Source organism: Trichomycterus rosablanca, chromosome 7, assembly GCF_030014385.1.
Source record: "Trichomycterus rosablanca isolate fTriRos1 chromosome 7, fTriRos1.hap1, whole genome shotgun sequence".
Taxonomy (NCBI): domain Eukaryota; kingdom Metazoa; phylum Chordata; class Actinopteri; order Siluriformes; family Trichomycteridae; genus Trichomycterus; species Trichomycterus rosablanca.
The window spans coordinates 33817631-33844087 of record NC_085994.1 but is presented as its reverse complement, the minus strand read 5'-3'; the positions used below and the strand labels follow the sequence as shown (position 1 = coordinate 33844087).

The window sequence follows — 26457 nt, the reverse complement described above, 5'->3', positions numbered from 1 at the left end:
ATTACATGGGAAAAGTATTGTTTTATGGTCCGTGACGCGATTTTTATGGCCCTGAATTAGGTAGGGCCTTAGGTATAACCTTTATAAGTCAGGCAATTGCTATAAAATAGTTACACACCCTAAATGCCCATATCCGTTGTTAGGGCAATAATTGAAAAAAATGAAAACAACTGTAACTGTAATGACCCTGCATGAAAAAGACACAGGGGTATTTTGCCCCCATACAAGAAGATTTATGTTTAGAAGAGACAAGAATTTCTCCTTTCATGACTAAATAATAATAGATGCTACTGCAACATTACAGAGTCATGTCATCACATTGCTGCCTCTTTAATACAGACAATGTTGTTTTATAATATATACAAAAGATTCTAGGGTGTCCACCCTGTTACAATTACCATTACAAAACATAACAGGGTGGACTGTAAAGGAGTGGACATTACTCTCCATATCAAGGGCAATGTTCTTGTAAAAATGGGTGGACACCATGAGACAAAAAACTTGACTTAAAATGACACTGCTGCACTCATCAGCTATATCAGGTTGATTGTCAGTTTGATATGTGAGCCTTTAAATTATAAGGTAACAATTACAGATAGATGTCAAATAGTGAGTGACAAATTGCAACTTACTAAGCTGTGATGCTTTGTAAGCACTTGAGATTCCTGCTGCAAGTTGTTTTCCTGTTTCCCAGGTTTTGCTCTCACCTAGATATATACTTACAACCTAGTTAAGGAACAGGAGCTGTACTTACTGTAATACCTAACACTAGTGTGGCTTTGTAACATCAGAATCTCTAAAATAGCAGGGATTTAGCTCCACCTCCTGACTGACACACCAAATATTCCAGTTTCAGTTCAGGAAATACAGAACACCTCTGATTCACACCAGTTCACTTTACTTCTGTTGCCACCTTTTTTTAACAATGTAACGTCAGTACGCAGGTGTGTTATGAACTGAAGATCTTATTTGACAGGAATGTTGGAAGGAATTTTAATCATTTAGCTGTGAGGTACAGGTGTGTCAGTCAGTGTGTAAGAACAGTCATTCTGGACTAGTCTGAATAGGAACTCCTGCGGACTGCATGTTGGTGAGTTTTAAACATCTATCTACTTTGGTGTGTTTAAAAGCTTTAAGTTTTATGACTGAACATTAAAAAACAAGTGAACTTGGCATGGGCAAAAATTGTGGTCCCCAGGTTTTTTAATTACCTATTTCTTTTGTATAGATTTTGGATCACTATCCTCCTGGAAGACACATGACAAGCAACTTAAGCACAGTTCTTTTATTGAAAGCTTTGTTTTTTTACTCCTTTAAACTTAGAGCTGGTTTTGACTTCCAAAAATATCTAACTTTGTTTGATTTGTTCAAAACACATTCTTTCAGTAGGACTGTGTCCTCTACAATAGAGCCCTATAGCTCTATCTCCTGGGTCTTTTATCATAGAGTCTATTTTGAGCCTGAAGGACCACCTGGATGTGTTTAGATTTTTTGTCCTTTTTCAACTATTCAAACAATCTGTTTAATTCCAAGATGTTGTTGGCTACAGTCTCATGGGATTTAATCATGGTCAGGAGAACATCAAGCTTTTTAGAGATGGTCTTGTGTACTTTACGTTGAGCATGGTTGGCAACAATGTTATTTAGACCACTCTAGTTTAATGTGATACTTAGAGCTAGTTTGACTTATCTAATTTGATTTATTTATACAAAGCACACTCTCCCAGAAGGACTGTGTCCTTTACCATAGACCCCTCTACCTCATGAGACCATCAAGCTATTTAGAGATGGTCTTGTGTACTTTACGTTGAGCATGGTTGGCAACAACGTATTCAGACCACTAGTTTAATACAATGCAAAGCAGTTGTAAAAATAAATGGGTGTAGGCGTTCGTTTCCTTGTGTATTATGTATTTGTATTTACTTGATTAACGAAATGTGCGTACATCCTTCACTTTTGTTTACAAAGCACAGGGATTCCAAAAAAAATATAAGATGATTATGAGTTTCACTAACTGTAGTATGCAGTAGTAGCCTAGTGGTTAAGGTACTGGACTAATCAAACGGTCACTGGTTCAAGCCCCACTACTGCCAGGCTTTTACTGTTGTGCCCCTGAGCAAGACCCTTAACCCTCAATTGTATATTGAGTCCTGTATACTGTATACTGTCACAATACTGTAAGTCGCTTTGGATTAAAGTGTCTGCTAAATGCCAAAAATGTAAATGTAACCAATAAACAAGTGATTAAACCCTGCAGTGTTAAAATAAAGTTAGGACTCTGTGCACTCACTGGGGTTTCTTCACAACAAACTTGCCTTGCTTCGTACACAAGGGCATCGTCATGTGGAAACATGTTGGAAGCGTATAATCCATTTTGTAGTTGATTTTATGTACTTGTTTACAATCGGACTGCTGAAACACTTGAAGTCACTCATTATGAGTGGTGTCCTTATCCTATTGGCCATCCAACCTGTGTAGCACATAGTTAACAGAGCTTAGCATGGGTGAAATGTTTGTTAAAACTGCCTACTTTAGCTTTTCTGCCTACTTATAAGTTTGAGGTTTTGCCCATGGATAAATTTTTGTCAGGTATGACTTGTTGCTAAGACATTACAGCAGGTTTAATTGTTATAAAGATTGTCAAATAGTTGATTTACATTTATAATACACAAACTTCAACACAGAAGCATAACGTTTTTACCCTTGACTTTTAAAAACAAGAAGAAGTGCAACTTGTTGAGCAGGTCTACATTCCAGTGAAACGGCGTTTGGTGGGTGTTTATGGCTCACTTAAAGAGAAAGTAAATCTGAAGATTAAACCCCAAAGGAACGTTAATGAAAAACAAAACACGGAACTTGCAAACTCGGCTTTGTAGCACCAGCTTCTTCTTTCCCTGTGTTGCTTTTGAATGATCATGTCTGTTATACAATATGTGGCTCTGTAAACACTTTAATACAAGATGTCCCTGTGGCTAAGTCAGATGGAGCCGTGTCGACACCTGATCTGTGTGCAGGATATCATGGGAAATGAACCTAAAACCTAAAGCAGTATGGCTGCAGTTTTTAAGGTCCAGAGAACTGCCCTTGACTTGAGCACTTAACCCCAGGCTACTGTGGGTAATTTACCTCAGAATGACTCCACACGATCCTGTGGTTTCTTTCTGCGTAAAGAAGCAAGTAAGTGTGAACAGTATGTTAAAAACTGCACATGATACACACCCTACCAAGCCATGACCATGTTAGTGTCAGTTCAGTGCTGAGAATGGTCCACCAAATAGCATGTGGTCAGAATGGGTTCCATGTGGCATACCTTTTCATGTATGGATGGGGTATATGGTGTTGAAAAAGTGATAGAGAGACTGCAGTTAGAATATGTATTCACACAAGGTGCATCTATGTGTTAGGTGTAGCTTATACAATTGCCAGTGCATGTACATACAAGACGTGTTCTTTATAAAGCGTTGACAAATGCAGGTATTGCAAATGACGGAACCTTCATCTTATCATGCACCTTTGTATTTAGTTTAAATAGACTGTGGGTTATATCCAGTTTATGGATACAATTGTGTATGAGCAGGTGAGGTAGGTAGGGGGCACAAAACAGAAGTCTGGCTATTTAATCTAGCACTGGAGTTGGGGGAAAGTTGGATTAGCATTATCTATATGCGCTGCTGATTTTAACCAATAATGCTAGAACCTTCTATCATGGAATATGTAATTGAATATCATAGTGACGACAAATGGTAGTATTTTTGTAGAATAGTGCTAGTGGTTGTATTATATTTCTTAGCTTGGCTTGGTGTTTTCCCAGATTTTAAAAACTGGAAACCTGCTTACCCGACAAAAGTTGTTGCACCGTTCAAGCCCTATCATGTTCAGTCGGAGTGCTTTATGCATAAAATCTCACATAAAAACAGGTCTGCCCCCAGGTGAGGATTTATGATGAGTAGCACTAGGTTAAAGTTTACAGCATAGCTCTAAGGAGTTGTCTTTACTACTGTATGAAAGGAATAGCCAAATCTTTTATATCTTCTACAGCCGAGCAATTTATATCACATCTGTATATTATTAATCTCTAATGTAAAGTAAAATCTGTCTGATTGCAGACCATAGCCACTATACACCGGATCAGGCATAACATCAAAACCACCTTCTTGTTCCACGTCCACAGAATTGGTTGGAAGTTTTCCACACTCAGTTACCTGAGTCGTGTCTTTAGTTGCTTTAGACTTCGACATCTTTGACATTTTGTCTATAAACGATTGCTAGTGTAATCGAGCGACTTTACAGTTTGCTGAGTTTATTAAGTAAGGAATAAACTGTACATAGGCAAACTATCGGGAGCATAATACTTAACTGGATTGTTCTTTTAAGGCGCAGCACAGACTATAGAGAGATGATCACGTGTGTAGAGAAGCACACTTTTCCATTGATTATAGAATCTCCAAAGAGATGAAATAAACTCAATACGTAAACACATACATCAAACATTGTCAGCACACTACACCACAGAAAAGTCTACTCTATGTTATTGAAAAATGTTAAATAGCTAAACACAAACCTTACATTTTGAATTTCACAGCAAATTGCATATTACACTGAAAACGGCTCATTTCACTGCCTGCGGCACGATTTTCACGGCTGTGAATTAGTTCCTTCTTGGTCTGTGTGGTTGCTTCTAGGTTTGAATGTTTAAATAAACAATAAATAAATCAGTGATTTTTTAGGCTTCACTTATGGGAAGAGAAAATAGGCCTGGAAATTATAATTAGACATCACAGCGCTGTTGTATATTCCATTTTTATTGGTTCAGTTGGTGTTAATTAATTTTAGTCACTAGTGTGTGTATAATTAGACCAAGATGAATCATTTCAGTTCCCCTTGATTGTAATACCTTTGCTGAAATTACATTTGCCATAGATGTGCATGTAAAATAAAACTTTGAGTTTGTTATACACCGATCAGCCATAACATTAAAACCACCTCTTGGTTTCTACTCACACTGTCCATTTTATCAGCTCCACTTACCACATAGAAGCACTTTGTAGTTCTACAATTACTGACTGTAGTCAGTCTGTTTTTTAGCCTGCTTTCACCCTGTTCTTCAATGGTCAGGACCACCACAGAGTAGGTATTATTTAGGTGGTGGATCATTCTCAGCTCTGCAGTGACACTGACATGGTGGTGGTGTGTTAGTGTGTGTTGTGCTGGTATGAGTGGATCACTCACCTCACTGTCACTGCTAGACAACACACACTAACACACCACCACCATGTCAGTGTCACTGCAGTGCTGAGAATGATCCACCACCTAAATAATACCTGCTCTGTGGTGGTCCTGTGGGGGTCCTGACCATTGAAGAACAGGGTGAAAGCAGGTTAAAAAGTATGATGAGAAACAGATGGACTACAGTCAGTAATTGTAGAACTACAAAGTGCTCCTATATGGTAAGTGGAGCTGATAAAATGGACAGTGTGTGTAGAAACAAGGAGGTGGTTTTAATGTCCTGGAAATGTAGTTTAATTAAACATTTTTGAAATTCTTAAGTCCAGTCTAAATAAATCAGGTTTTACATTTAAGATCCATTTTTATGTATTAAAAACTTTTTATTAGTTTAGAGAGTTGCCCTGTGTGATTTTAGTTCCTTATAAAAGGGAAATCCCTTCTGTAATACACCTGATTGTACTGCAGTACTTAAATTTAAATGTATTGCCTCTGTAGAAATGTAGGCTCTAGTGTTTTTTTTCTTATTGTTGTTTGTTATATTTACTGTTACAAAAAAAAGAAAACACTTGCACTTTTTCGACATATGAGATGCTGCAGTGAGGAAAGAATTATTTTGCATATGAGGTGAGCATTTGGTTTATAGCTGCAGAACTGTGCTTAACACATTTGCATTTTTGAAACTGTTATATAACGTCACACCATGCTGGTTTGCTCATTTGTCTGTTTGGGTGATGTTTACCTCTTTGTTTATTTTTTTATTTATTTTTTTATATATTTTTTTGGCATTAGGGGTATATTTCAGGTCTTAGGAGTTGTAGAGGTATATTTATAGCCTGCTGCCAAATGTAACACTGTAGCCGAATTTTACAACTGTGGCTCATCCAAAATGTTCACTCTGTAAAAAAAAAAAAACCTTTGTAACCATGGCAACTCCATCCTCTGTCTCTCTCTCTATGGACTGTCTTTCCTCCCACACTGGTCTCACAGCAACAGTCTCTAAGCAACTCTGATTCCTCCTTTGCTGTGTGTAAGTGAGAGTGTGTGGGTGGTCAGGAAGTGTGGGAGGACCAGGGATTTAACCAGGTGATGAATAAGAGGAAGTGTGATCTGGACACTCTGCTTTTATTCCCTATTTAACGTTATTACATACACCGATCAGCCATAACATTAACCACCTCCTTGTTTCTACACACACTGTCCATTTTATCAGCTCCATTTACCATATAGAAGCACTTTGTAGTTCTACAATTACTGACTGTAGTCCATCTGTTTCTCTGCATGTTTTGTTAGCCCCCTTTCTTGCTGTTCTTTAATGGTCAGGACTCTCTCAGGACCACTACAGAGCAGGTATTACTTAGGTGGTGGATCATTCTCAGCACTGCAGTGACACTGACATGGTGGTGGTGTGTTAGTGTGTGTTGTGCTGGTATGAGTGGATCAGACACAGCAGCGCTGCTAGAGTTTTTAAATACTGTGTCCACTCACTGTCCACTCTAACAGACACTCTTACCTAGTTAGTTGTAGATGTAAAGTCAGAGACGATCGCTCATCTATTGCTGCTGTTTGAGTTGGTCATCTTCTAGACCTTCATCAGTGGTCACAGGACGCTGCCCACGGGGCGCTGTTGGCTGGATGTTTTTTGGTTGGTGGACTATTGTCAGTCCAGCAGTGACAGTGAGGTGTTTAAAAACTCCAGCAGCGCTGCTGTGTCTGATCCACTCATACCAGCAAAACACACACTAACACACCACCACCATGTCAGTGTCACTGCAGTGCTGAGAATGATCCAACACCCAAATAATACCTGCTCTGTAGTGGTCCTGTGGGGGTCCTGACCATTGAAGGACAGCATGAAAGGGGGCTAACAAAGTATGTAGAGAAACAGATGAACTACAGTCAGTAATTATAGAACTACAAAGTGCTTCTATATGGTAAGTGGAGCTGATAAAATGGACAGTGAGTGTAGAAACAAGGAGGTGGTTTTAATGTTATGGCTGATCAGTGTATTTTGGCATTATGTTTAAAGTTGTTTAATTATTCGTTTGACTTCATTCATGTTTTCTACAATAAACTGTAATGCCTCAGTATCATCTGAAAGAAGCAGCCCATATTATTATGCTCCCACCTCCATACTTTACTGTGGGTCTGGTGGGATCATGTCATCCATTCTGAATTATTGCCAAAGAGTTTTATATTTGTATTGTCTGACCACACCCCATTGTTACTTATTAATGTCTGTGTGTGGATGTTTGATTCACATCACAAAATTGTGGTGGAGTTTATTGCTTACTGTACTCTGTGTAGCTGTTATTTCTGCGGCTTTTAGATTTTTGTTTAAGTGATTGCTTGTTTCTTTCTTCCTTAATACTGGTTTACTGGTCAATCTTGTGGTGCACTTATCAAAGGAAAATTACATGCTGTTCCATAAACTATTGCATTGAGAGTAATCAAAGCAGTTGAGCTAGTAAAAGCTTAAAAGTGTTTTTATGGTTCATAACCGAAAGTGTAGTTTAGGGTAATAGCGTTGTGTGGAGTGCAGTGGTTCTGCTCCCGTAATGCGGTTGTATTTTTTCCTCTTCTCGTTTGAGTCCTGCTTTGGGCTGAAACTTATGGATTGATTTTCGTTTTTTGTTTGCTTAGCGTTCAAGTGCCTTATGTTTACTGGATGATTTGCAAACGCTTAATTGTAAGTAATAAGATTATCTGATCGTAAATACATTTGTTAGTTGTCTTGTTAAAAAGTAGCTGTTTTGTATTAAGTTCAATAACATAGTTTCATGGTCATTGATGCATTTGTCCAATATTTAAAACCCTACTTTATACACGTTGCCATGGTGTCACCAATTGCATGAAATTACTTTGCCAATCTAACTCCCCCCCCATCCCCGTACCAAACCTTCTACCCAGATAAGATGTCCGTCAAGCCCATGCTGCCATCCTGCTAAGTGTCCTCTTATTTGAAATATCAATATGGTCACCCTAGCATATGTTCATTGCTTTACTAAAGCTGCACACTTTCATATAGTGAACTAAACTTTTAATCGCATTACACGTCACTTTGGGCTTCATTTTTTATGTTAGTAAAAGAATTAAAAGAAAGTACTAAACTAAAAGTGCTTTGCTGCCAGTTCTGCCTTCACTATAAGGGTTTAAACATAAGATCATGCTGAACTGTTTAACAGAAATTTTCTTTTAATAGTTTGTCTGTGTATATGGTTGTACGGTTACACATTAACACTGTTCTCCAAAACTCTTTTATTATAAGCTGGTAACTTAGGGACACTTCTATGTAACTGAGTTCTAAGAAAAAAAAGGAAGGAAGATTCAGAGGAAGAGGGAGGAGGTACGAACATGTGACCAGGTGGTGATGACCTGCTGACTTTCTTGTCATGTTAATCGAGTTGAAAAGCTGCTGGATTATTTAAACTGGGACCATCAGGGAAAGATCTTTGCTAAATAAGTGTGTATGTGTGTGCATATTATGGTGTGTCTGTGTCACGATTCTAGTCTAGGTTTATTATTATATGTTAATGTTTATATGTCCATGTGTGTAGTTGTTCTGTGTCTGTTGAAGCTTTAATATCTAGGGTATTATATGTGTAGTATATGTATAGGGAGTGTGTTATACGTTTGTGTATCTTTGTGCAGTAGGTCACTTGTAAACCTAGCATTTTCAGGGTTGGAGTTAAATGGTGTTAATAATAAAATAATAGATACTATACAACTATGTAACATAATTGTTAGTAATGCTATTTAGATTGCATAGATGTTTATGCATCAGTACTGTGACAGTATATTGTCTAAGCAATTGAGGGCCCAACAGTGGCAACCTGTCAGTGGTAGGACTTAAACCAGCAACCTTTCTAATACTAGTCTAGTACCTTAACCACTAGGCTACAACTGCCTGAAATTGAATACTTCTATTGGTCACATACACTTACAAATACTTGGACATACTGTCCAGTACAAGACGGGTGGAGTACAAGTAATTTAAACCAGTGCAAATACTAGGGATGTTAGGATACACTCAACCCACCATGCGATGCGATTCACAATACTGGGTTCACGATATGATTTTTTCCCGATTTTTTTATTTATCTAAATAATGAATGCCCTTTTATTTCTGAGGTAGGTACAAACTATGCAAAACAATTTTGAATTAAGCCCAATTTGGCTGAAAAACCCCGAATTTGGCAACCAGGCGTATAGCGCCAGTGACATCAACCAGACGAGGTGTATAGCGCCAGTGCCCTCTGCTGTTTAAAGTAAATATTGATTCATTTTACATGTGAAATCGATTTGAATCGTGGAATTTTTGAATCAGTTATTAATTCCGCTTGTGGTGAATCGTTACATCCCTAGCAAATACCAAAAGTGCAATGGTACAAACAACATCACGAGTAACACAAACTATCCAGATTACACAGGGTCAGTCACTGTGTCCCACAGTGCAAGTGCACAAGTATATATGCACTTTGTGATTATAGTCCAGATGTTAGTGATGAACTGTGTAAATCATACCTTGGGTCATTCACAGGAAAATGTGCTTCATTTTACGGACCTCGTTTATCAAAAATCACAGATTTCACAGATTTTTAAAGAAAAGTGACACATTTCATGGCAGTCATTAAATAACACTCATAAATTGAATGATAGAATGAATTGAAGCTACAATACACAGCAGAGCTACCTTAATAGTTGAATGTAAACCTAGAGCATCCACCAGCATCTACAGAATTGTTTGGGAGTTTTAGTGTTTTAGCTGCTTTAGACCACCTGAACATTTTGACTAACTGATTGCTAACTGAATTGCTGTAGGATTTCTAGAATCGACTCATAGCGCGAATTAACCAGAAAACGTGAGACACTTGAATGTTACACAAATGAAAAATCATAAAACACTAAACACAAATTGCATATTACCGTCCGTGACGCAATTTTCATGCCGTGAATTAGGTAGGGCCTTAATTATAACCAACAAATGTGCAATTGTCTGATCAGCGATGTTGGTTAAAAAGTCTGTTGTGCTAAAATCAAATGCTTTGGATAGATCTGCACTCAGGAACTATGTTCTGAATTGAAATTATAAACAGGGAATATACTAAACATGTGAAGCAGGAGAAATGTGCAGGAAACAACACAGGCTTCATTCGATTTAGGAAGTACTTTAGATCCAGACAAGAACACAGATGACGTCGCTGGAAAGATGTGTCACTATGTGCATTATAATCACATGCTGTTGTGTTTCCTGTGGACACTATGGACACTGAGAAAACAGTGACAGTCAGATCTCTCACAGTAAAGTGAGCTGTAGTTTTGTTATTAGCAGTTTCAGTGGTTTTGCAGAGAGGAGTTCTGACACGTTTAGATGAATAGTTGAATTGAAGTTGGGTGTTGTTATTGAGTTGTGTGATTGTGGTTGAATGAGTGGATCTTTTATTGTTTAAATGCTACCCAGCAGGAGACGTGCTTCAAAGGGCTCAGTTCTACATGTAAGTGAATTTTAAGTAGTGTTGTGGTATAAAGTGGGATTTCTTATTAAAGGTGTATGCAACTCTTTGGTTAAATATTAGTCCTATTGGTCTTGTGTTGATATGTCAATATGGAAAGCTTAGAATGATCAATATAAAGGTCAGATTTAACAGAACAGAACGCCTTTATTGGTCAAATATACATATACAGTACAATGAAATTCTTTCTTCGCATATCACAGCTCGTTTGGAAGCTGGGGTCAGAGCTCAGGGTTAGCCATCAAACGGCACCCCTGGAGCAGAGAGGGTTAAGGGCCATGCTCAAGGGTCCAACAGTGGCTACATGGCAGAGCTAGGATTTGAACTCTCAACCTTTCAGTTGATAGCCAAAAGCTCTACCCACTAGGTTACCACTGTCCCAAATAGTGTTTTTAATTGTTTAATAGTGTTTTTGCTTCTTATTTTAGACAGTGCTTCGTAGGGCTGGGCGATATGGAGCAAAAATAATATCTCGATATTTTTTAGCTGAATGGCGATATACGATATATATCTCGATATTTTTTCATCCCATACAGTAATAACAAAAAGACACTTCTGAGACAAAGCTACATGTTCCAAATGTTATACAGGCACTTTTATTAACATTCCGCTGTAGAGAAATTCCTCAAAAATAAACTATTGGCATATATTAAATCAGGGGTCACCAACCTTTTTGAAACAGAGGGCTACTTTAAGGGTACTGAGTAAGCCAAAGGGCTACTTGTAGGATACAAACTTCCTGAATAACATAAGGTTGCATGGTTCACCTTTAATGATAATATTATGATTAATAATACTAATAATAAATATTCATATATGTGAAGAGACACATGTTTGATCACATGTTAATTATTTCTTGCAATAATTATTAACAATGATTTACCATGGCAGGAAACACAGACATATTTAAACATGTAACATTATTTATTTCTGAAAGTCAGAGTGATCACATCTCTGATATTTTTGTAAATATTGTTCCTGACAGTTTTGTATGAATGAGCATATTTGTAGCAAAATCACACAATTTTTTTTATTTATTTATTTATTTTTTATAAATTATGACTTCTGTAGCATTTTTTTAGGAAATCATTAACAGTCCCATCTTCAAATAATGTCCCGTTTGTACTGATCACTACTTTTGTTTTAGAACAAATCATGAACTCTGTCCCATGTTTATACAAATGATCAGTTAAGTAAGATTTTTTAAAAGCTACGATTTAAATAGACGTTTCTGTGACACGTACTGATCCTCTCTCCACATTGTGCCGCTCTCTGCCGTCGTCCCGCGAATGAAACACACACTTTTCCTCCCAATCATTGTGAAAATATTAAGTTCTCTTTTGCTTGTCTTGTGTGTTATTATTTTTTCAGGATAAAACCCGCATCTCGCTCCCCATAGTAGCTGCGCTCGCTCGCTCGTCTCAGCGTTCTGCGCCCGATATAAAACTCTGCACCCAGACCAGATCAAAGCTCATATAAACATCAAACAGTTTTGTTCTTGAAATGTTATATTCAGTATTGTCATTTTCAAATCTACATTAATGCAAGTGTTATTGATTCAAAGAGATCAACAACGAAAATATCATTTTTAGACGGAGCTCTATAGTCACTAGAGCTGTTTAGAACATGCCCTGCGGGCGACTCACGTGGTGGGGGAGGGGCGAGTTGTGTTCAGTGAGGGAGAGGGGCGGGGCAGTGAGGGAGAGGGGCGGGGCAGTGAGGGAGAGGGGCGGGGCAGTGAGGGAGAGAGGCGGGGCAGGTGAACATGTGCAGAGACAAACTGGGAGAAGGGAACGACGAACTGTCGGATCTAACTGGAACGCAACATCTATATCGATATATGCGATATTGTCTTATCTTATATCGCGTATGAAAATATATCGATATATCTTTAAAACTCGATATGTCGCCCAGCCCTAGTGCTTCGCAAAATAATTGCCCTTGTCTGTTATTTCATTCCACATTGATGGATTTTGTAAAAAAAAACCATGAAACTAAAAGCATTTTATTCCATATTCAACACCTATATCACCCTTGTAAAAAATCTTTATTTATTTATTAGGATTTTAATCATGTTTTCCACACTTTAGTTACACTCAGGACAGGACAGATAATTACTGGTTACAAGATTCATCAGTTCCTCCCGGAGGAAACCCACGCAGACATAGGGAATACTCTACACAGTAAAGACCCAGACTGCTCCTCCTGGGAATCAAACCCAGGACCTTCTTGCTTGAGCAAGGCCCTTAACCCTCAATTGCTCAGACTGTAACTGTAATGTAAGTCGCTTTGAATAAAGGCGTCTGCTAAATGCCGAAAATGTAAATCAGGCGACAGTGCAAGCCACCGTGCCCCTCCCCAAAAAAGGAATTGCCCTGTATGTCTACTCAGATTTGCCTGTTTGCATCTCATAACCATTAAATTAATCTGTTTATTCTTCAACAATGAATCTTCTTAACCTTGGTAAGTTTTGGAAAGGGCACAGAATACATATTTTCTTATTTTTTTATTCTCTTACACTTTAAGCATACCATGATTTCATTACTTTGGACTCAAAGCTTTTCAAGTCAGCCTGCAGGCTCAAAGCGACTTGTATGGATGAGTCGTGCGGCCTGCCAGGCTGCAGCCAATTAATCTGAGGTCATTCCAAAGGCAGGGTATAAACAAACAACCTGCACATGCATTTTTATATTATTAAAATGAATCCTAGTTGTTGTGTCCTCCAGAATCTGTTAAATGTCATTTTAAGCAGTTGTAAAACCAGATTTATACATTGATATTGCAACCCAAAAGGTCAGAAAGGGAGTACACAAGTTAAAAACAGAGTATTTTGTTTATATAATATTTGGGTGGTGCAGCAGGTAGTGCTGATACCACACAGCTCTAGGGTTTTGTGGTCTCAGAGATTTAATAATGAAGCTGTTATTTAAAATGATTAATATAATGATAGTTAGATTCATCTTATATTATAGGATTACAGTTTTTAATTCAAATATTGCTTTATTTTAATTGATTACCTAATCTTCAGTTGGCCAAATAAGAAATTGGGACTGTTATGGAGGGCTGGACCAATAAAGTAAACTTAATTATGCTCAATGTTAGTTGTATCTCTTTATAGAAAAACCATAAGCTGTTGCTGTTAAGAGTCGATGTTACAGTCAGGTAATGAAAATGAGAAGCAGGCAGAGTAAAAACATCAACATTATTTCACTATTTAATCAACTTTCATGAAAACAGGTGTGAACAAAACGTGCAGGTTTGTAAATTACCTTTACAAAAAGTCCTACTGCTATTTTGTTTGGAGTCTAATTACCTCATCTGCTGTTTTTCAGTCCCTTTGGTATTGTTGAATATTCTTTTTGGATATCACAAAGCTGGCCTGGACTGCTTTTGCAGTTTAGCTAGGCAGGCTTCATATATGAGCGCTCTGCATCGTTCAAGTCCTTGTGATTTCAACTGTAATCTTTAAACGGCTTTACATCTCACTTCTGTAAATAAATACTTAAAAGTCCATGTCTTGTTAAAAACTCTACTTATTGACTGTAGTCCATCTGTTTCTCTACATACTTTTTAAACCTGCTTTCACCCTGTTCTTCAATGGTCAGGACCCCCACAGGACCACCACAGAGCAGGTATTATTTAGGTGGTGGGTCATTCTCAGCACTGCAGTGACACTGACATGGTGGTGGTGTGTTAGTGTGTGTTGTGCTGGTATGAGTATATCAGACACAGCAGCGCTGCTGGAGTTTTTAAATACAGTGTCCACTCACTGTCCACTGTATTAGACACTCCTACCTAGTTGGTCCACCTTGTAGATGTAAAGTCGGAGACGATCGCTCGTCTATTGCTGCTGTTTGAGTTGGTCATCATCTAGACCTTCATCAGTGGTCACAGGACGCTGCCCATGGGGCGCTGTTGGCTGGATGTTTTTGGTTGGTGGACTATTTTCAGTCCAGCAGTGACAGTGAGGTGTTTAAAAACTCCATCAGTGCCGAGAATGATCCACCATGCAAATAATACCTTGTCTGTGGTGGTCATGTGGGGGTCCTGACCATTGAAGAACAGCATGAAAGGGGGCTAACAAAGCATGCAGAGAAACAGATGGACTACAGTCAGTAATTGTAGAACTACAAAGTGTTTCTATATGGTAAGTGGAGCTGATAAAATGGACAGTGAGTGTAAAAACAAGGAGGTGGTTTTAATGTTATGGCTGATCGGTGTATGTGTGATTTGTATTGCCACCGACATTATGCAATGCCCAAGTGTGGATTAGACAGTTTCACTAGCAAGTGCTGCATTAAAAAAGTATTCCCTTGCTTCAGTTATAATAATATGCAGGCAGTACTGGATAAGCTTGATAAAATAAATGAACTAGCTGTAGGGCATAAAGAAAATAATACTATGATGCAACTGCAAGTTGGAGAATTGTTTAATAGACTTGGTGCACAACGGCAATTTTTTAAAAGTCAAAAATGACAAACAATAGGCTTATATCTCTCCTGTTGCCTTTTTCATTTTACATCAACCAAGTAATTAACCTCAATTGTTTATATATTGTAGAAATGTTTCAGAGTTTCTGCTTTAAATGTTATCTACCAGTGAAAATGCAAAGTCATTAAAAATGAACAATAACTCATCCCTCAGAACCCCTTGGGCAGGTGATTTTTATCTCACCCTGCCTTTTTCTATGTTGTTTCATACCTGAAAGTGAACATCTCCACATCTCTTTCTCTCCATCTCTGTTTTCTTTTTCTCAATCCAGCGTTGATGAGGAGACTCAGGCTTCAGAATCGGACCCATTCTTAGACAGCACTAAAAGTCCTTACCAGCACCACTCTGACTGCTACCGTGAGGGTAGCTGTGGCCCACCAGGCCCTCGGGGGCCTGTCGTGCCCCCTCCCAGCCCGGCTAGCCTTACATGGGCTCAGCGCACACGCAACCAGCCGGCAAGTCTGGCGTTACGCAAGCAGGAGGAAGAGGAGAACAAGAGGTGCAAAGCTCTATCGGACAGCTATGAGCTCTCAACAGACCTCCAGGATAAGAAGGTACAGCATGCTTGTATCTTTACCAGAGTAATTAGTTGTGGGCCAATTTTCGTTTTTCTCCCACTGCCAAGTCCAAGCAGGCGGATGAATCTTCCCTGTCATCAAACAACCACCAGTTCGGAAGTTTGAGGTCTAGCAGGTGCTTCCTCAAAGAAACATGTCAGCCAACAGTCTTTGTACAAGCTAGGGCTCATGCAGTGTCAGATTAAAGTGTCTATAAGTGGATGCTTACTGCTTTTTAGCCAGACACTAATGGCACTCTGATTGAAAGGGAAGACAGGAATGCAAACCCTCCCACCCATCTCAGCCCACAACTTTCAGAAGGGAATTGTGGTGTTATAGGTTTTAACCAAGAAACCACTGGATGACACTGACAAACTCTGTCATTAGAAAATAGGTAATTAAATAAATAAAAAAGAATGTAATCCACCAAAGCACGGGCAAAAAAGAAGGGGTCGAGGGACAGCGCACGCGTCGGAGGGGGCGTGAGTCAGGCGAATAGACCTGACTGGATGGATGGTCAGATAGATGGATGGATGGATGGATAGATAGATAGACAGATGGTCAAATGGATGGATGGATAGATAGACAGATGGTTAGATAGATGATGGATGGACAGATGGTCAGATAGATGGACGGATGGATGGATGGACAGATGGTCAGATTGATGACTGGATGGATGGATGGACAGATGGTCAGATAGATTGATGGATGGATGGATGGACAGATGGTCAGATAGATGGATGGATGGATGGACAGATGGTCAGATATATAGAGGGATGGATGGATGGACAGATGGTCAGATATATAGAGGGATGGATGGATGGACAGATGGTTAGATAGATAGATGGATGGATGGACAGATGGTCAGATATATAGAGGGATGGATGGATGGATGGACAGATGGTTAGATAGATGGATGGATGGATGGACAGATGGTCAGATATATAGAGGGATGGATGGATGGACAGATGGTTAGATAGATGGATGGATGGATGGACAGATGGTCAGATATATAGAGGGATGGATGGATGGACAGATGGTTAGATAGATGGATGGATGGATGGATGGACAGATGGTCAGATAGATGGATGGATGGATGGATGGACAGATGGTTAGATAGATGATGGATGGACAGATGGTCAGATATATAGAGGGATGGATGGATGGACAGATGGTTAGATAGATGGATGGATGGATGGACAGATGGTCAGATATATAGAGGGATGGATGGATGGACAGATGGTTAGATAGATGGATGGATGGACAGATGGTCAGATATATAGAGGGATGGATGGATGGACAGATGGTTAGATAGATGGATGGATGGATGGACAGATGGTCAGATAGATGGATGGACAGATGGTCAGATAGATGGATGGATGGATGGACAGATGGTCAGATGGATGGACTGTATGGGTGGATAGATAGATAGATAGATAGATAGATAGATAGATAGATAGATAGATAGACAGACAGACAGACAGACAGACAGACAGACAGACAGATCCGCGAAGCGGAGTGCCTAAAACTTCTTATCTGCTTATTGCTTTTATAAAACGGCGGTCAACATAAAATATAATAAATACAACGTTTAATTCATAAATGTATTTATTGTGTATAAACTTACAATAAAGCATTCTTCCGCGACGCAAAATAGTTCGATTAACAGTGTTGCTAGGCAACATGAGGGCGAAAATAACATTAATTTTTTCTATTCAGTGGCGTATTAATATGGAATGATGTGAGGTGGTCATAGGTGTGCGTTTATCGGGGATTTTACAACGGCTTAGAACGTGGCTCAGCCAATCAGATTTTAGGACCGGAACTATCCGTTTTATAAAGATAGATAGATGGATGGATGGATGGATGGATGGGTGGGTGGGTGGGTGGGTGGGTGGGTTGGATGGATGGATGGACTGTATGGGTAGATTAATGGATGGATGGATATTTTATTAATCCCGAAAGACATTAAATCTTTGTATCTATAAGCCTTTTGTATTCATGTGACCCCCTGTTTTAAATCATTGTGCATGAGAAATCAACAAATACAAGAACTAAACTTCATCCATTTTTTAATACCACTCTCCAGGTGGAAATGCTGGAGAGGAAGTACGGCGGCTATTTCCTAAGCAGACGTGCGGCCCGAACTATCCAGACTGCCTTCCGGCAATATCGCATGAACAAGAACTTTGAACGCCTACGCAGCTCAGCCTCTGAAAGCCGCATGACCCGGCGCATCATCTTGTCCAACATGCGCATGCAGTACTCATTTGATGACCGCCAGCCTCAGGCACAGCCTCAGACCTGCTACACTCCAGGAATGGGGCCTCCACATTTACCAGACATGGAGCATGGCTCTTCTGCCAGCCCGGAGTATACCCATTTGGAGGACTCATTCTCCAGACAGGTGGGGTACTGCTTAGTAATACATGAGTAATACATGGTAAAAGTCTAGTAACTTACAACTACTATTCATTTAAATAGATAAATTATCTGGTCTCAAACTCAAAAAAGTACCAGCAAGTAGAATCTGATCATTACCAGAACATGATTTGTGGTTTATTCTTTAGGTAAAGTCCTTGGCTGACTCGATCGATGATGCACTGACATGCCGTCCAGGCAGAGACGATTCCCAGGACGGCCTCGGGGACTCCAGTGGAGCAGTGGATGACTTTGGCGAGTGTATCTGGAGCAGCAACAGTCACCCATCCCTCCGTCGAGGTCTAGCCGATCGGGATCGGGGTGGACCTGGAGGCTTGAGCATGCATGAGGACAGCACTGCTACTTCATACAGTGATGTCACACTTTACATGGACGACGGCCTACCTTCATCGCCACTTTCTCTGGACCGGGCACCAAGCAGCACAGACACAGAGTTCTGGGGGGGCATGGCTGGCGGGGTTGGGGGGCGAGAAGATAGCCGGGACACGGAAGGAGGCGGTAGTAGCAACAGCCGGCGCAGCACACCATGCACCGAGTGTAGGGATTACCGTCTCCGAGGGGCGCACCTGCCCCTGCTTACCATTGAGCCACCCAGTGACAGCTCGGTGGACATGAGCGACCGCTCTGATCGCGGTTCTCTCAGCAGGCAACTAGTGTTTGAGCAGGACTCAAGTGCAGGCTCACCCCAAGGCACGCTCAAGCATAACCCTAATGCCAAAGCTCAAGGCCAGGCACGTCCCATTAACCGCCCAATAGCAACACACCTTCCGCAACACGTGACTCACCACCACCATCATCACCACCATCACCAGTATCCAGACACCCCATCGTCTTCGTCCTCCCCACAACAGCCCCCGACCACACCACTGTCGTCCTCCTCTTCTGCACCACTGGCCTCTGAAAGCCTGAATCAGCAGTGCTGCTCAGACGGTGATAACGACTCATTGAACTCCACAACGAACTCCAATGAAACCATTAATTGCAGCTCAGGATCATCATCCAGAGACAGTCTACGGGAGCCACTGCCCCCTCTGGGCAAGCAGACCTATCAGAGGGAGAGCCGCCATAGCTGGGACTCACCCGCCTTTAACAATGATGTCGCACAGAGAAGGCAGTACCGAATCGGACTTAACCTCTTTAACAAGTAAGTGAAATGTGAACTGAGCTACATTTCTTAATGATCCAGTTTGTGTTTTGATCGAAACTCAGCTTCCCATCAATTATTGTCCCAAATGCTTACACCGATCAGCTTAACATTAAGATCACCTTCCTAATGTTGTGTTGGTCCCCCTTTTGCTGCCAAAACAGCCCTGCAACTGCAATGCACTGCAACTGCAATGCACTTCCTTGGATCACTTTTGATAGATATTGACCACTACAAACTGTGAACACTCCACAAGAGCTGCAGTTTTGGAGATGCTGTGACCCAGTCGTCTAGCCAGTTTTTCCTGCTTCTAACATCAACTTTGAGGATAAAATGTTCACTTGCTGCCTAATATATCCCACCCACTAACAGGTGCCGTGATGAGGAGATAACCAGTGTTATTCACTTCACCTGTCAGTGGTCATAATGTTATGCCTCGTCTGTGTATATGCCATCAATTGATGATAAATGATAAATCTTACATAACATCAATCAGCATCTCTTTGGTTTTATCAAGTTTAAGCTGTAGGAATGAATTCTTACACCCCTGCACTAACTCCTCCACTACTGGACCATGATTGTTCTCATTAAAAGCCTTCTGAAAGAAAGCATGAATAAAAACAGGAGTATGACATTTATTGCCTATAATATAAAGGATGGAATGACTAGGCGCTAAACATAAATATGTGGATAATATAGATGCTAAAAGGCATTGTTACTAGATGTCTGTATATAATGATCTGGATAAACTGTGTTTGTGTTCATAATAATACACTGAAACTGAACTGCTCTATACTGTAAACTAAGCTGACCTCATGGAATGTGTATGCTTTTGTAACCCACAGGAAACCAGAGAAGGGCATCCAGTACCTGATAGAGCATGGCTTTGTGTCAGACACACCCGTTGGCATCGCCCGCTTTATCCTAGAGAGGAAGGGCTTAAGCCGGCAGATGATTGGGGAGTTTCTGGGCAACAGACAAAAGCAGTTCAACAAGGATGTACTTGAGTATGTAAATGTTTTGCATAAATAAGAGAAACAAATTGGCCTTATAAATAATGCTAGGACATTAACATGTTAACACTGAAGGATGTTCATTGGATAAGACATACATATTCAACATACGTCAAATAAAGACAGCTGTCAATCGATTGAATCACTTTTCATCATCATTTTCTTCCCATTCTCTGTTGTAGCTGTGTGGTAGATGAGATGGATTTTTCTGGAATGGATTTAGATGATGCACTAAGGAAGTTTCAAGCTCAGATCAAAGTCCAAGGAGAGGCCCAAAAAGTGGAACGACTTATTGAAGCTTTCAGGTCTGTATGTCTATTTTCATGTCATTAAAGGTTAAAGAAATACTCAGCATTTTTGTACCTGGTCTACATGTGATCTTTACACCACACTGTTACATACAGTATTGGCACCAATGACAAGACTTGTTTACCTATACTGAGAATAGAACATGACCTGGTTCACCGTTAACTCACTTATAGGCCTGAGCTCAGACAATACCATGAGCTGTTTGTAACCTGTAGCTGTACTCTAATTAATTATAAATCAAACAGTCATTCAGGTGTGTCAGGGCTCACACAGTTGAAAGTGGGCAGGAAGCAAAATCCTCCATGTGTGTTAACCTGCCCAGTGATGCTTCACGAGCCATGCCCTTGAAAAATTGTTGAGGAGCTGGCATAAGTGATTGAGCCTTCTCTGGAAGGCTTTCTGTAAGAATCCATTGCTGGTCAGCATATAGAAGAAGTCAGTGACCAGCAAGGGTTTTCCAGAGTGCACAAGGTGAATGTAATATATCTAAATTGGGACCATACAAATAAAATAATAAAAATAATACTTTTGTTTCATATAATTTAGAAAATAAGCATTTTAATTTGAGTTTCATGTGTTCTTCCTGTGTTACCGTGTTTTTTTCTCTTGGTACTCTGGGTTTTCTCCAGCTTTCCAAAAGTATGCCAGTAGAACAGTTGGCTGCTCTAAATTGCCACTAGGTGTGTGAACAAAGTGAATGGATTGACAGACTGGGGTGTATTCTTTGACATACCTGATCAGGATGGTCTGGTATAGAATATAAACCAATAAAAGCAATGAGAATGGTATACTGCCAGGTTTCGCGAGTTTACCATTTTAAGAAATCTTCTTTTCTCTTCTCTCACTCTTGTCTTCAGTCAGAGGTATTGTGTGTGTAACCCAGTACTGATACGCCAGTTCCAGAATCCTGACACCATCTTCATCCTGGCTTTTGCTATTATCCTCCTGAACACTGACATGTACAGCCCCAGTGTTAAACCAGACAGAAAGATGAAGCTGGAGGACTTTATTAAAAACCTGCGAGGTGAGATTCCAGTCATACCTGCGCACACACACACAAACACACACACACACACATAAACATTTATTGAGAGCAGAGTCAGGCTTTTTGATTTTTTTTGTGTATTGCCTATAAACACAGTATATTAAACACAAACTCACTCACTCACTTTCTTAAAAGCTTATCCAAGTAGGGTCGCGGTGGGGGGCTATCCCAGCTTTTCAATGGGCACAAGGCACACAGTAACACCCTGGACGGGTGTCCATTCACCTATAGGGCAATTCAGTGTCTCCAATTAACCTGACTGCATGTTTTTGGACTGTGGGAGGAAACCGGAGCTCCCGGAGGAAACCCACGCAGACACGGGGAGAACATGCAAACTCCACACAGAAAGGACCCAGACCCCAGACCACACTGCTTGGAAACAGAATAGTTAATAAATGAATTAATATTCTAACAGTAAATGACCTGTGTCTCTCAGGAGTTGATAATGGACAGGATATCCCACGCGACCTGCTGGTGGGGATCTACCAGCGCATTCAGAAATGGGAACTTAGAACCAATGATGATCATGTCTCCCAGGTTCAGGCTGTGGAAAGAGCCATCGTAGGCAAGAAACCAGTGAGTATGAAGTAGATTTGTCTTATATTTGTTTGTTCTAAGGCAGTTCATAGCAGTTCTTAGAACTAATGATTTCCATTAGAAGCGTTGCCTATACAATTATATGCTATGCCTCCCTACCAAATGACTTAACAGCTGGCATCTATCAGCTTCCTAATATGTAAATTATTTCCAAACCATGGGAATTAATAGTTGACCCTTGGCTCCCTTTGCAGCTATAATTGATTTTACTCTTCTGGGAAAGCCACATAATTTGGTATTGTCCCTGTGCCCATTCAGTCAAAAAATATTGGAAAAGCAACACCCAAACATAATTAATAATAACTATTTATTAGAAAATGTGTCCACATACTTTTGGCTATTTAATGTTTTTGCTAACCACTGTTTATTCTGTTTCACTGTATGTTTATATAATTTGTAATTTCCTGTGTCCTGCAGGTCTTGTCTCTTCCACATCGCAGGCTGGTGTGCTGCTGCCAGCTCTACGAGGTCCCCGACCCCAACCGACCTCAGCGCATTGGTGTCCACCAAAGAGAGGTCTTCCTCTTTAATGACCTGCTGGTGGTACGTCTATCAATTACGATGAACTCATGAACCCAAAGTGTTTGACTATGTCTGGGCCAGACAAATAGAACTAGTTTAGCTGCACTTAACATAAAAAGTACATAAACAAAAAAATATCTGAATGGTTGGATCCACTGGACAGGTGATCCAAAATAAAAGCTCCTGGAACATAGGTGTCACTGACCACAGTCAAGCAAGCTTCACATCACTTTAAGCTTAGAAACTTAGTTGCTAATAACATGGACAAAGAAACTTCAGAACTGTGGCTTTTTTGTTGCATATCAGCTTCTAAATTATTGGCAGTATAAAGCTTGCTTGACTGTTGACAGTGTCACCCATGCCCCGTTTATATGGACACAAAGTAGTTACCAGCTTTGATCAATCATAATTACTAACAAGGAAAACTAATAAGGCCATGTCACAATGCTAAATAACATTCTACATTATACACCACCAAACAAGTGCTGTATGTCAGTAGCAAACTGTTACTCCGGTACCTGGAAGCTAGCTTAATTGGAGCTACTCATATTGCCCTAGGTATGAATGTCTGTGTTTGCCCTGTGATATACTGCGACCTGTTTATGGTTTCCTACCTTTCACCCATTGAATCAAACCCACTGTTACCCTGAATAGGAGAAAACAGTAAATGAATTTAATTGCTTTGTCCTACTGAGAATGAAAGTTGAAATGATGTTTTTTTTCTACCGCCAGCAGAGGGCAGGATTCTTTAATCTAACCCCCACATTCCAACACAAATCTAACAGGCAGATATGATGGATTTATTAGCTTTGATTTGTGTTTGCTTAAATGTTGATTTGTACATTATGGGTACATAAAATAAAATTAAAACTGTTTACTTTCTATATTGTTATATTATATTCAAATATTTAGGCTCTCTCTATAGGCCCTGATGGTTTTTCCTTTGCTGTACTGTATATATTAGAACCAGTTGATTTTTAGAAAACCCAAAATTCACTGATTAAAAATAAATAAACATTAGTGAGCTTTCTTGAACAAGAACAGATGTAATTCAATCGTTTACTCACAGAAAAAGAACTGAAATACCAAGAATTCCTTGGCACACAGTCCCTTACATGTGTATATGAACTTTTTACCTTCTGTTGTATTTCTGATTCATCATTTGTGTTATTTTGTTTTATTTTAGGTAACAAAGATCTTCCAGAAGAAGAAAACCTCCGTGACATACAGTTTCCGACAATCATTTGCTTTGGTGGAGATGCAAGTTCACATGTTCCAGAACTCCTGTAATATATTTTATCTGTATCTGAGTTCCAAATTGCAATTGCTGTATCCTATATTGTCAGTCTCACTTCATGTCTCTCTCTACTTCTTTCAGATTACCCACATGGTATCAGGCTAACATCTGCAATTCCGGGTGGTGAGCGTAAGGTGCTGATCGTGTTCAACGCCCCGAGTCAGCAGGACCGAACACGGTTTGTTAGTGACCTGAGAGAGAGCATCGCTGAGGTGCAGGAGATGGAGAAATACAGGGTGGAGTGTAAGTACAGCCTCCTTTGCTGGTGTTTCATAAACGTAGCAGCATGATCATAAATCAAACACACAGTTAAGAAAAGATAATAGCACAACAAAGCAGACTTCCTTGCAGAACTGACACAGCAGTATGGGGCATGTAACTTTAAACTCAATAAACTATAGCTAAAGCAGGTGCCTTTGTATTTTCTAGTTTTTATTTACTTATTTATTTGTTTTGCTGCAGACTGTTTGGTGTTTGCTGATTGCTCTGTGTTTGGTTTGTTATAAATTCATCCATTTCAAGGTATCTGCAAGTGAATTGCTTGAGCTCTGTATGTGTAAGGGTGCATTAATATGAGAAGCGCCAATGAGTCTCATTGTCATCAAAGTGCGAATATGATCCACTCTGAAACGTCCACATGTATCTTTGTTTAGCTGTAGTTTCCTCATTGTTTCACTTTCAAACTTGTGTTACAGCTCAGGGTGAAGAGAAATTGTGAGAATCAACTTTTCTGATAGATTCTAAAACGCTTATTGTTAAAAAAAAAAGCTGAACATGATTTAATGTATGAAAAGAACAATAGGAACACTAAACCTCTCTTAATTATACGTTCTCTCCACTAAATAAATTCCTTGTTTGTTGTTTTAATACAATAAGTCACGTTAAGCATTGTTCATGTTAAGCATTGTTCATACTGCCTAGGTTGCATTTACCACGTCATATCAAACAGTTTGTCTCATTGGAGGCGCTTCAAAAAGGCAAGCTAAGCAGGAATCCAGTTCCATAGGAAACAACACCACAGCCAGCTCAAAAGTGGTTTTGCCGCTTCTCATGTGAATGCACCCTATGACAGCGATCACCTGTGATTTTTGTAATGTGTTGTTTCCAATTATTTTCACAAACAATTTGAAGCAACAAGGTGAAATAATCACTCAGACCTGGTTGACAATACTTTTTGTGACACAGCCCTAATAATTTGCTGATCTTTTTTTCTTTGCAGCGGAGCTGGAGAAGCAGAAAGGTGTCTTGCGGCCCAGTCTGATAAACAGCAGTGTGGTGGGTGCAGGTGTGGGAGGAGTTAAGAACGAAGTGGTGAACGGCTCTATTGGAGGACCGAGTCTGGATGACAACTATTTGCCTAGTGAGGGCCTGAAACGCACTGCTCTCAGCTCCTCACTGAGGGACCTGTCTGATTCAGGTGAGAGTCTTGCATGCAAGAACGATGGAAAAATGATGCACTTATTGTAAAATGGACTAGAATTAAAGCCATTTTGAGCCGGTATGAGTAGAGTGTTTCAGATGAGGTACTTAATGATTATATGCAGTGCAGATTGAAAAGTGACGGCATTTATTTCTTAATTTAAATTGTTAACTAAAATATACCATGGAAAAATGAACAAACCATTCCAAATGTTTCTTAAACCAGCAGTTCTACATGTATGCACATATTTCTACTTAACGAGATACTGATTAAATAATCACCTGGACCAAATCTTACTAAAAATAACACTGACCAAGATTTTTTGAGGAAAATATGAGTTTTAAATAACATTTGGGGACAACAAGGCTACCAACCAGCAGAGCAAAAACAGCTTTCCTCTGTCATTTAAACGTCTCTCAATAATCGTAGGCTTACATCAAATGACCTACAGTATAAAGTGACCTAATAGAATGGCAAAAGGCAGCAGGGGTGAAGTGCATGGCGAGGACAGACTGAAATAGGATCCTACAGGGACTTTACAGAATCAAGGACTGACAGACCATACAACACCTGTTGAGCAAGCCGTGGGCAACATTGGCAAAGAAAAACTCCCTTAAAATTACAAGAAGAAATCTTGAGAGGAACCAGACTCATTGGGTCCCTGAAGTAAACACATCTGAAGAGACCAGACTGTGATCCCACAGTCAGAGTGGGTGTGATCTGTCACCCACTGTGATATTTGGTGGAGGGTCGGGATGATCTTGAGATGCCTCAGCAAGGCTGGAATGTTGTAAAGGACACGTGAATAAGCCATGTACAAGGTGTTCCCGGAAGATTCCTTCTGCTCTGACAATGTTCCTCAATTCTAATAATTTTTTTTTAGTA

At 39.9% G+C, this 26457-nt stretch overlaps 1 protein-coding gene across 4 annotated transcripts in view; it reads left to right on the top strand.

The window, feature by feature from the left end:
• iqsec2b (IQ motif and Sec7 domain ArfGEF 2b) overlaps positions 1-26457 on the top strand; it is a 65142-nt gene that overhangs the window by 33052 nt on the left and 5633 nt on the right. For 3 of the 4 annotated variants that reach the window (XM_062999263.1, XM_062999264.1, XM_062999266.1), the window contains exons 2-12: positions 15498-15780; positions 17873-18190; positions 18354-19369; positions 20215-20376; positions 20565-20687; positions 21549-21715; positions 22173-22312; positions 22751-22876; positions 24042-24141; positions 24234-24395; positions 25372-25569. In XM_062999263.1, the coding sequence (XP_062855333.1) occupies positions 15498-15780; positions 17873-18190; positions 18354-19369; positions 20215-20376; positions 20565-20687; positions 21549-21715; positions 22173-22312; positions 22751-22876; positions 24042-24141; positions 24234-24395; positions 25372-25569 (2795 nt within the window). Of the gene's footprint in view, positions 1-10657; positions 10718-15497; positions 15781-17872; positions 18191-18353; positions 19370-20214; positions 20377-20564; positions 20688-21548; positions 21716-22172; positions 22313-22750; positions 22877-24041; positions 24142-24233; positions 24396-25371; positions 25570-26457 lie in introns of those variants that run through there. The other variant, XM_062999265.1, reaches the window with a different exon arrangement.